The sequence below is a fragment of the Erigeron canadensis genome, chromosome 9, assembly GCF_010389155.1.
Source record: "Erigeron canadensis isolate Cc75 chromosome 9, C_canadensis_v1, whole genome shotgun sequence".
Lineage (NCBI taxonomy): Eukaryota > Viridiplantae > Streptophyta > Magnoliopsida > Asterales > Asteraceae > Erigeron > Erigeron canadensis.
In genome coordinates this window covers 30,263,561-30,275,523 of record NC_057769.1, presented here as the reverse complement: position 1 = coordinate 30,275,523, position 11,963 = coordinate 30,263,561, and the positions used below count along the sequence as shown (strand labels likewise).

The following is an 11,963-nucleotide window of genomic DNA, read 5'->3' as shown; positions in this document are numbered from 1 at the left end:
TATAGACATAAAAACAAGCAATCTAACAGTAGTATCTAGAAAAAGACAGGCTTTGGCATCACATGACATAAACAGTCTGGCGAAAGATCGATCTATAACCTTAAAATTATTGGGACTTCGAACCATTCAGGTCTTGAAGCATTGAGTTCAAGTCAGAGGGGACCAACACATAAAATACATAGATTTGACGCGTATGCTCTGGAGACATTTACCAGAACGAGTAACATAGAGTCGTACTATGCTTTAACAAATAACATGCACATTTATCACAAACCTAAAATCGTTCTAGGCACTAACACATTGATTATAAGATAGGTATGTCTAAAAGCAACCAATCCAAGACACATACACAAATGCTTAAAAAGATTGATGGTGTTGTGCAATTATATCCCACTGTTATAAACTGGCTAAGAACTGAGGGTAAGCAGTAAAGACGGAGAACACTACAACGTGATTGGATATGAAGCCTGATACAAAGTTACCCACCCTAAATAGTGCAAAGGAAAAGGATATTCTAGGCCCCAACACGCTAATCACTTTGAACGTTCCAACCATGTTTTGAACATAATTAATAGTTCGTTCCTAATCATTACATTAGCTCCTAAAGTTTCAAGGACTTCTTGTTTCATAAATCTGTAGATATTCTCATGTACTTCTAGCTTTTCTCACGAATTTTGCGTTATAGTATACCATGCATATATTAGTTGTGCAATGTGTTAGGGACTTAGGGCATTATACTTCTTGAGTTTTGTATCACAGTAGAAAGTAGCTTACAACTAATTGACTGTCAAAAGTTGTAAAATGTTAAGGAACAGGTTGGGTACGAGTTCAAACAGGTTCAGGTTATAATAAATGATCTACTATGCATTTCACAACATAGCTACTACAAGTAAGAGCGGGTATTTAGCATATATATGGTACCACGTCTAACCATTTAAGAATTTAAGAAAACATTCATGAAAATTTCAGCAATGAAAAAGTACATAATGTTTAGTTGTCAGAAAATATAACTCTTACCATACAGCGGTAATCTGCATACTTGCACTGTATGTTCCCATATTCCAATCCAATATCATCGAAGGTCTTTCCTGGCATCACAATAGACTTAAAAACATATAATAACTAGCTTGAGCAAAGAAGATGAAACATTATCTAGCGAATGAGGATGCACAGTCATTGAATGCACTAACTGATATATTTGAATATCGATAACTGACCAAGTCAAAAAATTGTTTCTAATTTCTACACAAATTAGAGGTATGAACAAATGTAGCTAGATTGCAAATATTATCTACAAGAGAAAAAAGATAGAGCTCAAGCTAATGTGGTAGACGAGAATCCTGCAAATGTGCTGAAGCTACATTGTGAAAAGGAGTAGATGCCACGTTATGGAACATCGTCGGCACTATACCTTGCAATTGTGGTGGCATTATATTGTGCAACTGTAACAGTCTTGTGTTAGAAAATTCCTGCAACAGATATGACATATATATATTAGATCACGAACTAGCAGCAGATGAATTATCAAAACATACTCTAATGGTAGCAACCATGTTTATTGGTAGTATAGTTAGTCAGAATTTTTGGTATCAAGTTTTATTAGGGCTTGTCCAATTAGCATTAACTTAGCAGTCTCCAAGCTAAAAAAAAGGCTAATATCTTTGTAATCATTATTACAAGTATTTCTTAAGACAATACAATGTAATCCTTTGTTCCCCCATCTCTGTTTACATAGTATCAGAACCCCGGGTACATCCTGTTTCGGTTTTAGTTCCTTTTTTTTCTCAGTTTTTTTTCTTGTTTTTCAGAATCTGCCTAGTTATGGTAGAATCGTGATCTGACATTCAATAACCGTTGAATCGCCCCCAAATTCATACTGAAAGTTCTAAACAGTAAGTACACAGTTCTCAGTATTGATCGTTCAGTTTTGTAGTTAAAGTTTTGAGCAACATGCAGCAAACAGTCGAAGTTGCTGCTCTTTTCTGTTCGTTACTTTCTGTGCAGCCATGGGAGAATAAACACACCACATTCGTCAACCGTTGGATCTTCATAATTTTGTGACTGTATCTTTTAGACATACAGAATTACAGATGTACATTCTGACTGGAGGAATTCATGATTGGATGTCCCTAACGGAAGATATAGGTCACCAAAGTTGTTAAATATTCTGGTGATGTTTGGATTTGCATTTTAGCAACTATGTTAGGGTTCAGTTCATCTGGTTAGTTCGTTAAGCGAACTAACCTAACTAACCAGATCATTTGATGTGATTGTGTCTCTTTTGGTTTCAATTTGATTGATTGAGGTTGATGGATGAAGGGACATCTGATAGTGGATCTGTTAAGTCTGCTGGGACAGAATATGTGCCAGTGTCCGGTGACCAAGAAGATTATTGGTCTTAGGTAATTTGTTAATGATTTAAGTTTTTTTTGGTTTAGTTGTGGCTTGTCTTGACAGGTTGCTATATCTTTTGGATTTTGGTGCAGTTGAGACCTGTTCCAACATATTTTATTTCAGTTTGTTTCGTTTATGGATTTTTTAGTTACTCAAATTGAGTTTTGATACCAAGTGAGATCTATCGAGACCTGTTAAGGTTGCTTCATTCAATCCCAAGTGAGATCAATTATATTTGCTTCTTTTATAGCCTTGGATTATTGCTACAAGGAAGATTCAAAAGGAGCTGAATTTGTTATATCTGTAACAAGCTGGATGTTCCAGCTTGAGGGTAATATAAGCATAGTTAGTCAGAATTTAGTCGTATTAACTTTAATTAGGGTCTGGCCCATTAGCATTAACCTGAATCAGTCTCCCAGTTAAGCAAGGGTTATATATTCTCTTTGTAATCCTTATTATTTCTTAAGCCATTACAATGTAATCTTCTCATTGTTCCCGATTTCTGTTTACATTTATAAATTATAATAAATATATGCATCATAATTCATAAAAAGTGATAAGAAATACACACCATTTGGTGAAAACTAGCATCAATCCCGATATTGACAACTTGTGGCTGTGCAGGTTCCTGAATCATGTCAGATAAGCCTATTTAGACAGCAAACTTGAAGCCATGAAATATGGAAGACAATGTTAGAAAGTTTAAAAGCAAAACAGACCTTCTCATTTACAACTGGAGTACCAGTTTTTCTCGACTTTTCTTTCCCAGAATCCGCTCTCATAACAGCTTTGTTCACATTTAAGTTAGACGACTTTAACTCTTTGGAAGTAGCCACACCTTGGGATTCTTCCTCGGCAGAGTTATTTACTTTCGAGCACCGCAACAAAGCATCTTTTATTGCACCTAATGCAATCTTGTAACTCTCTTGTGAAATTGATCCTTCCTCACCCAATATAATAGCCCTGCGACACAAATCATTTACACGGCGGGTCTTTTTGTGTACATTTTCCAAATTCTCACTGATAGGGCACCTACTTGTAGCCGCATTTGTCCATCTTTTCAGTATATATTTAATTGGGATAGTGAAAACACCAGACATTTGAAGAACTACAATAGCATGCCGGCACAGATAACCCTTAAGTTCAAATAAACGACAAGAACAACAAATATCCAATTTTGTTCCATTCCATTCCACCATGTAATCTTGACTGCTTTCAAAGTCTTTTATGACATACGTTATCGATATCCCATCTTCTTTTTCTATCTTAAGATGGCATGCAGCTGCTCCCAAAACCTCAACTTGAAACTTCTTAAAGATCTCATGAGTATATACAAAGGACAACTGCTTTTCGAATGGTGAAGGAGATTTCAGCTCAGGTGTGTCATGCCACGCATCAAAATCTGCTTTGGCTTGTTCTTCATACCTATCTTCCATGATAACTTTGAACTGTGCTACGAAGTCCCTCAAAGATGTTTCTGCATGAACGTATTTATCAAAGAATGAGTTTGGACTCTCGGATCTAGAGAGTGTATACAACCCAGCAAGAGATACATTTTTCAAAAATGTAGGAGCCCATAGTTTGCGATCTTGGTACAATGATAGAAACCACACATCCTCGTTAAGACTAAACTTGTTAACCATTTTTTCCCACCTCCTTTCAAATTCTTCTTCAGTCCATGACTTGTGTATACATTTATTGAACTTCGCCATGAAGGTATCATGCCATGGGTTCAAATAATCAAGTTTCCTACAAACCTTTTCCAGCACATGCCATAGACCATAACAGTGACGGGTTCCCGGAAAGACTACTGCAATAGCTGATTCTATAGAATTAATCTGGTCACTGAGTATTACATTTGGGGCCTGATTTCCCATTGCCAGATACCACGTGCTAAATAACCAAAGAAAAGTGAGTGAAGTGTCATCTGCAATCAACGCACATCCAAACAATGTAGGCTGACAATGTTGGTTGACTCCAACAAAAACAACCAATGGTATTTTGTACTTGTTCATGAAATACGTAGTGTCAAAAGAAACCACATCACCAAATTTTTTGTAATCATCCATGCCCTTAGCATCGACCCAGAAAACATTTCTAAGTTGATGCTCTTCATTTAAATCCACAGCATAAAAAAAATTTGGATTCTCTTCCTGCATCGTTACCAAGAGCTCAAGAAGGATTTGAGCATCTCCTTCCTCCAAAGTTAGACTCCGTCCCCTATCATTTTGATCTCGAATATAACTCTCCAAACCACTAGATTGATAAGCGCCATCCTTTTTGGACATGGCAGCTAATATACTTTTTCTACGTACCTTAGTATCATTCTTAAGCAGATCAGAACTCCTATGACTACGGAAAAAATGTGACTGAGATGGCAAAAGTTCATGGTTATGCTCCTTTACAAAACTATGAATGTTCCATTTCCCATTTGGACCTCTCTTGACATGCATACTTGCTTTACAACCTATCTTAGGAGACGGTCGTGGATTAATTGCATCATCAGATTGTTGTTTGTTCCCATATCTTATACACGAAAATTTTGCATCAATGAACTCCTTTGATGCCCTGGAACGACGACTGCTTAGTTTGGCAGTTCCAAATCCCACGGATTTTGCATATTCTTTATAATACTCATATGCTGCATCATTGGAATCAAATTCTGTTGGAACTTGAAGTTCTGAATTAGAATTTCCAGAAACAGCTATGGCATCCATATTTCAGCTATTGTTGATATTAACCACAATATAGGTTCACATTTGCTCTACTACATCCAAAGATACCCAAATTCTCGCTGATTGCCCCTGGTTAACCTAAACCTAAAAAGATCGAACCATGAGCCAATATTATATATTTGTAAGGATTTCTATTCACATTTCCTACTTAAAAGCACATCAAAACAGATAAAGGATAGCATATAAACTGCCGTTTCCATACCTAATACACCTATATAAAAACAAAACAAAAAAAAAAATAATTGTAATGCAACTAATACAATGCTTTGATCATAACTTATAGTATCTAATAATGAAGTTCTCAATAGCTTCATAGCACGCAAATTTTTGAACAAAAAATTAAGACATTTAAGCAATATATACATATACATTGGTTCTTTAGAACAAATCCATATGGTAAACTAGAAAGTGACACGTAGCAGTTGTGCATTAGCTTTTAGGCCGCCGTGCATCAAACTTTGTATAAAAGTGATACACACATAGACACACCAGCCCAGAAATCGCCACATGTCAGCATCTCCTTCTTTCTTACTCCGTCCGTCCCAAAATATAGTCTACCTTTCAATTTTAGTTTGTCCCAAAAGAAATGTTCCTTTATAAAACAACAATACCAAATCACTCAGGTTTGCGGCTATTCTACCATTAATTTTTTTTTTTCCTGAAAAAACCGGACTCATAAACTTCTGTGCAAAAAACAAAGGGCAAACTTATCGTACTCCTATAGCGCTATAAACTAGAGCAATGCTTAGAGCACGCGGTTCGGAAACTTTACACATCGTGAAAGTCAAGATCATGCCGCTGTATGGCAAGTTTTTTTCAGTGTGACCACACCCGGAATTCTTACGACAGTGGACACTTATTTTGGAACGAAAGATAGTATCTATTTTACGCTAAGGATTGTAATTAACTTAGAATCAGCTTATAACAACCTGACCTATAAATGTAAGTGTGTGTGTGACATATTAATTACTTATTATTATTATAACTAACTATATATATATACACACATAAATTGTTTAGTTAAGATATAATGAAATGAAGATAGAATATAATTACCAGAAAATATAAAAAGAAAAATATGATGAGAAGAATCCTGCAAAATTATAAACAGATCACAAGATTGTGGGGTTTCGGTATTTTTAGGGTTTTGTATTTTGGGGAAGAAAGAGAAATTGTATGTTAGAGTACTTTATTTAAATAAAAATATTTTAATATTAATATTAAAAACAAAAATAAAAATAAAAACAAAATGGGGTAGATATATACGAGTCTATTTTTTGATTTGATTTGATGGGTGGGTTTGCTGCTGACTCGTGTTTGTATATGTGAAAGTGCACTCGTGAAGTGGAGCTACTCGTCAAAATGTAAAGTGTTTTTTTTTTTTTTTTTTTCAAAGGGTAAATTTTTTTCTCTTCGCTTCCTTACTTAATACGGTGTAACATATCCCAAAATACAAGTTTTGAAACATAATGATTTCCTTTTCTTTAAGAAATTTTTATTCACTCATCGCAAAACAAATTTGGGAACAAATATTGATAAAATGTGAGAAATAGATATAGAACAATAGAAAGAGATATAGAAGATATTAAGATAGATGATAAAGAGAGGTTTTAAACAAGACATGATTCAATATCCAAAAGTGGGGAAAAAAAATCCTAAACTAAACTGATAATAATAAGATTGAATTGAGAGTTTGAAGAAGACAAACAACAGTTACTCATAGATGTTCTTGCTACTTTTAAACTTTTTCTTTTTCTTTATTTATAGCCACATACTTCAACCTTGGAAGATAGAAAGAGTCGTTATATCTTAATGTCACTTAAGCTCAATATATCACAGCAAGCTTATAGTAGCAGCCACCAATCCAAGTCTCGTGTTAACCATGAACCCATCATGAGCATCTTAAATTTTTCGATTCAATTATATGTATCTTTCAATATTGAACACTTTATTATAACAAATGCTAAGATTGAGGATTAAAATCATTTCTCAACAAATATTACTAACCATATACAAAATTACACAACTTTAAATTTATACCAATGATCTCAACTTTTTTTTTTTTTTGAAAAGTAAACTTCATTAACTACTCGCCAAACTCCAGAAAACGGAGTGACCTGTATCTTACAGGTAATATTTACATATACACCTCAAACGAATTCCATTCTAGCCAACTACAATTCCTTTGTCTTGCTCTATTTATAAACCATAGGAAGCTAATAGTCTGGATTTCATGGATAACACATTTCACCTTCACGTTGCCACCGTTGAACCTTTTCTCGTTCCTTGCTTTTCATAGGCACCAACATGTGACAAAGACTATCCCTTTTAAAATCTTGTTGTTCCTTTTACTTAATCCCACATACCTGTGTACCTCGAAAATATCTCTAACGGAAAATAGGAAAATCGTTGCTACCTTACATCATCGACTAATTCTTTGCCAAATCTCCAAAGCAAGCTCGCAAGAACAAAGTAGATGTTCGATCGTTTCCTCATTCCCTTCGCATAAACAACATTCCAAGCTTCCAAACGTGCAGTTCCTAGATTTGAGTGTTGTCAAAGTTGGGATTCGGTCCATGGAGACCCTCCACATAAATATGTTGCATTTCTTCGTTACCCATTTGGACCATTTAAAGGTGAATCTGCCGCTGTAGTCGTATCGTTTTCTTAAGTACTCTTTGACACTCTTGACTGAGAATGAGTTGTCCGTACTGCCAATCCACTCCCATCTATCACTTTGTTGCTTTTAAACCACCCCTGCCAACATCCTTTGTAATTCACCCAATTCCTGAAGTTCTTCATTAGAGGCGGGTTCCCGGTTCCACTTGCAATCGGACCCGAAGGTCTTTAAATCGTTGGAAAACCTTTCTTTTTATAAGCATTTCTACTCCTTTTCGAGTCTGAATAGTTTGGGAAAAATTTCCTTGAGTGGCTGGTTGGCAACCCACTTATCGAGCCAGAACCTGATGGAGTCACCGACCCATATTCGCCTTTATCGTTTTCTTAAGTACTCTTTGACACTCTTGACTGAGAATGAGTTGTCCTTACTGCCAATCCACTCCCATCTATCACTTTGTTGCTTTAAAACCACCCCTGCCAACATCCTTTGTAATTTACCCAATTCCTGAAGTTCTTCATTAGAGGTGGGTGCCCGGTTCCACTTGCAATCGGACCCGAAGGTCTTTAAATCGTTGGAAAACCTTTCTTTAATTAAGCATTTCTTCTCCTTTTCGAGTCTGAATAGTTTGGGAAAAATTTCCTTCAGTGATCTCAACTAATTCATTTAGTTTTTCTGTTTTGCTATTATACCAAAGGAGACGCAAAGCCTGGTATTGCGCAAAATCTTTGTAAGACATGCCCCAATATTCGAGAATATTTTATCATTTCTTGTTTTCCATATGTACCAACGAGTCATGAAGATAATTCATTTTACAATTTTCTTTTTTCTTCTGTCCATCCTTAAAAGTTCAGACATTTTGATTAAGTCTTTTAAAATGAAGATGATAAAGGCTCCAACTTACACAAGTACTTATCTTTTGTGATACCATTGTTGCCACCCCGCACAACCCCAACAAATGGTCAACGGATACATACGTATAATACCTTGAAACATAAGTAAAATATCTTTAAAACATCTTATAAAGATGCTTATAATTATGCGAGTTTAGTTGAAGATATTTGCAAGTGCGTTAAAAAATTTACCACAAACGAGAGAAAATCTTCTGATCCAATTTGTCAAATGTAGAATTGAACTCTTGATATTTTCATTATTGAAATAACTAAATAGTAAATACATCATCTTAATCATTAAAACTAAAAGTTAATGATAAACAAAATGGGTTTTTAGCTTATAAAAGTATCAGATGTTCCTCTAAGTGTATAACCATCAAGAACATTATTTTAGCATCACTTCCTTTTTTATTGTGTAATTATTTTTGGATCGTAATGGATAAAAAATAAAAGTATCATATTTTTAAAAAAAAAAAATCATATTCTTCTCATTGTAAGAACTTTATGTTTTGAACATGCATATATATAAATATATACACACACATAAGCACTCGAACATGTGTTGTGTGCCATGTGTATGTTGTTACTAATGCAGTGTCGAGAATCAAGGGGTTTTTTTCGATTTACTTTTATTTACGTGAACTGTGAGAACTTTAAAGTTTTTGGGGAAGGTTCAAACTAGAACCATTTTATTTACGCGAATTGTAAAAATCTTAAAAAATTTGTATTAAATCACATGTGAATGACTTCTGTCACATGTGAAAACAAAAGAAAGTTTCGTATGAGAACAAAAAGATATTGTTTAAAATATGTAAAAATACGTATAACTTGATATACTCATATGTGAACAAATCTGTTCATATATATCATTCACATCAAGTTATAATCTAAAGATTTTTATAGTTTTCTCAATTTATATGATTCTTACACTAACCTACAAATACATCTAAATATCTAATCTTGTAAGTGGTTGGAGATATAAAAGAGGTGATACGTATAACCTTTCTAGTTACATAAATATCTCATGCAAACAAAATAGGAGGAAGTATAACTTTCTTATTTAAAACATAACTGATGGTATATCGAAAGTAAATAAAGGTTAGTGGCTCAGTGATGAAAGCTAACACAAAATTTGAATATTTTTTATATTGTACTAGTTTTCAGGCCCGTCCGATGGATGAATAATTTCAAAATATATGTCAAAGATAAAATCAAAATTATAAATAACAAAATAGGTGAAAAATAACAAAGCATGAACAAAACAAATTTAAAAGAATAAACTTTTTTGTGGTAGAAGAAGAATCCATAATCAAACCACAACCGACAACAAACTAAATTAAAAGAGATAAAAAAAAATAACAATAACAGAACAATTCAATATCAAATAATAATCAAAACAAACAAAATACACAAAAAAAATAAATAAATTAAAGTGATATAAAAAAACCGTATATATATATATATATATATATTTTTTGAAAAATTTACTGAATTTGATTTTGTTATTAAAGATAAGAAAAAAAATGAATAATATGAATAAGAATAATTAATAAAAATTTAGGTTATATATATTGACAGTCCACAATTTGCTTAACTAATATTAATTATCTAGACAAGAATGTAAATTGCAATAAGTAAAGAATAAGAACAAGAGTATAATTCAAATGCAAGAATCTATGCAAGTCTAATCATATGTATCATTGATTAAACGGTGAATGCATGGTCGATATTACAACTTGACTTATAAGAAAGTAAATGAACATACAATTGTTAAGTAGAAACTTAAACAATTTACAAGAGAGAAAGTAAGTGACACGCACTTATGGTGACAAACACAAAGTGTTTGATGCGGCTGTGTTGCCTTATATAGGGGAGGAATCTGGACAACACAGCCTTGCTTTGATAGTGAAAGGATGGTGATTGTCGAGATCCTATTGGCTTGAAGTACTTGCATCAGAAAGCTTTGTCTTCTTTACCAAATCGGGTATGAAAGAGAAACCCTTATCTTCTAGATCCAACTGCATCTTTGCTATAAATGGTACAAGACAGTTAGAATAACCACCATGTGACTCTTGTCTTTTTCTTGTTTGAATTCTTCCTGCATTGAATTACAATTTGGATAAGAATGCATTGTTGGCAAAGAGTCACTGGACTCGCTGATGATTTCTGACCAGCGACCAAGTCTGGTCAGCCAAACCTTGACTCAACATATATAAATAATTTATTAGGAGAGTTTTAAGGATATTATGTATCTTTAAAACTTAAAAAGATTTGTTTTGAAAGAAAAAAATTTATGATAGAGTTTTAAATATATGTATCTATTTAATAAACAAAGAAAAAAAAAGAAAAAGAGAGAGCTCTAAAGCAATTAGAGAGCGTTTTAGGCCTAAAAAGAGTTTTAAAGGGTGTCAAGTATACCCCCAATCTCCTCTTTTAGTTATAACATAGATAACTTTAACTCTAACATCCAAATGAATAAAGTATTTATCCTATACTAAAAAATGAACTTAGAAATATATTAGACATTCTTTTTTCTTTCTTTAAATTTTTTTTTATTTTTATTTTTGTATAAACACACTTTTTAAATCGGATAAGGTTTATCTTAATATGATATTTTTAAAATCTGATTTGTTTATGTGATATAAAAAAACTGATATTTTAGTGGTCTAATAGTTGTACTTTAACCAGATCTATACTTTATAGTTGATTTTTTTTTATGCATATGATGTTTGATGAAATGTAAATGTAAGTTAATACATATATATGTATATATATAGTGGAAAGTATTTCAGGAACCTTAAAATGTAAGAAACTCTTGGGAACTTTTCAAGTCAAGCCCAACCGATAATTATTATTTACATGATGATTGTCTTTGAATAATAAATGTTTAAATTTGAATTTTACAATTATGTAGAGACATGGATTATCATCCGTTATACAATTATGTAGAGATATGGATTTTTGATCACATGTGCACGAATATTGATATGATCACATGTATGCAAGTCGATCACATGTATGCAAGTTTTTTTATAATTAAATTTTCCATGAGATAGATTGTGAATTGTGATCAAATGTACATAGATAGTCATATGAAAATGTGTAAACAACTATATAGTCATATGAACACGTGTAAGCAATAATATAGTTATAATTTTAATTTAAAGAAGGTTCCTAAAGGTTTCCGTCTTTTTAGGGGTTCCTAAAATAACTTTACTATATAGTATATATATATATATATATAAAAGTTTTCATGATGCACGTTGATTTTCAGTGAAGAGAAACCTATTGTTTTATTTATTTTATTTTAATACTTTTATTTTA

At 33.0% G+C, this 11,963-nt stretch overlaps 1 protein-coding gene across 2 annotated transcripts; it reads right to left on the bottom strand.

The window, feature by feature from the left end:
• Positions 1–864: 864 nt before the first annotated feature.
• On the bottom strand, positions 865–6,323 carry LOC122583013 (protein FAR1-RELATED SEQUENCE 4). Of its 2 annotated transcripts, none has more exons than XM_043755451.1 (5): positions 6,186–6,323; positions 3,114–5,213; positions 2,966–3,022; positions 1,412–1,469; positions 865–1,088 (listed from the first exon to the last, which is right to left on the bottom strand). In XM_043755451.1, the coding sequence occupies exons 2-5, from the start codon at positions 5,109–5,111 to the stop codon at positions 991–993; spliced, it is 2,211 nt and encodes a 736-aa protein (XP_043611386.1). In that variant the 5' UTR covers positions 5,112–5,213; positions 6,186–6,323; the 3' UTR covers positions 865–990. The 2 variants fall into 2 exon arrangements, with proteins under 2 accessions (XP_043611386.1, XP_043611387.1); XM_043755452.1 differs by having other exon boundaries at positions 990–1,083.
• Positions 6,324–11,963: the final 5,640 nt, after the last annotated feature.

Bases quoted from the DNA above. Each gene is read 5' to 3' on its own strand.
- LOC122583013 (XM_043755451.1), bottom strand. From the start codon at position 5,111: ATGGATGCCATAGCTGTTTCTGGAAATTCTAATTCAGAACTTCAAGTT. The intron at 3,023-3,113 runs GTCTGTTTTGCT...GACATGATTCAG, and splicing joins CTCCAGTTGTAAATGAGAAG to GAACCTGCACAGCCACAAGT. The intron at 1,089-1,411 runs GTATAGTGCCGA...TTGTGATGCCAG, and splicing joins AATGCCACCACAATTGCAAG to GAAAGACCTTCGATGATATT.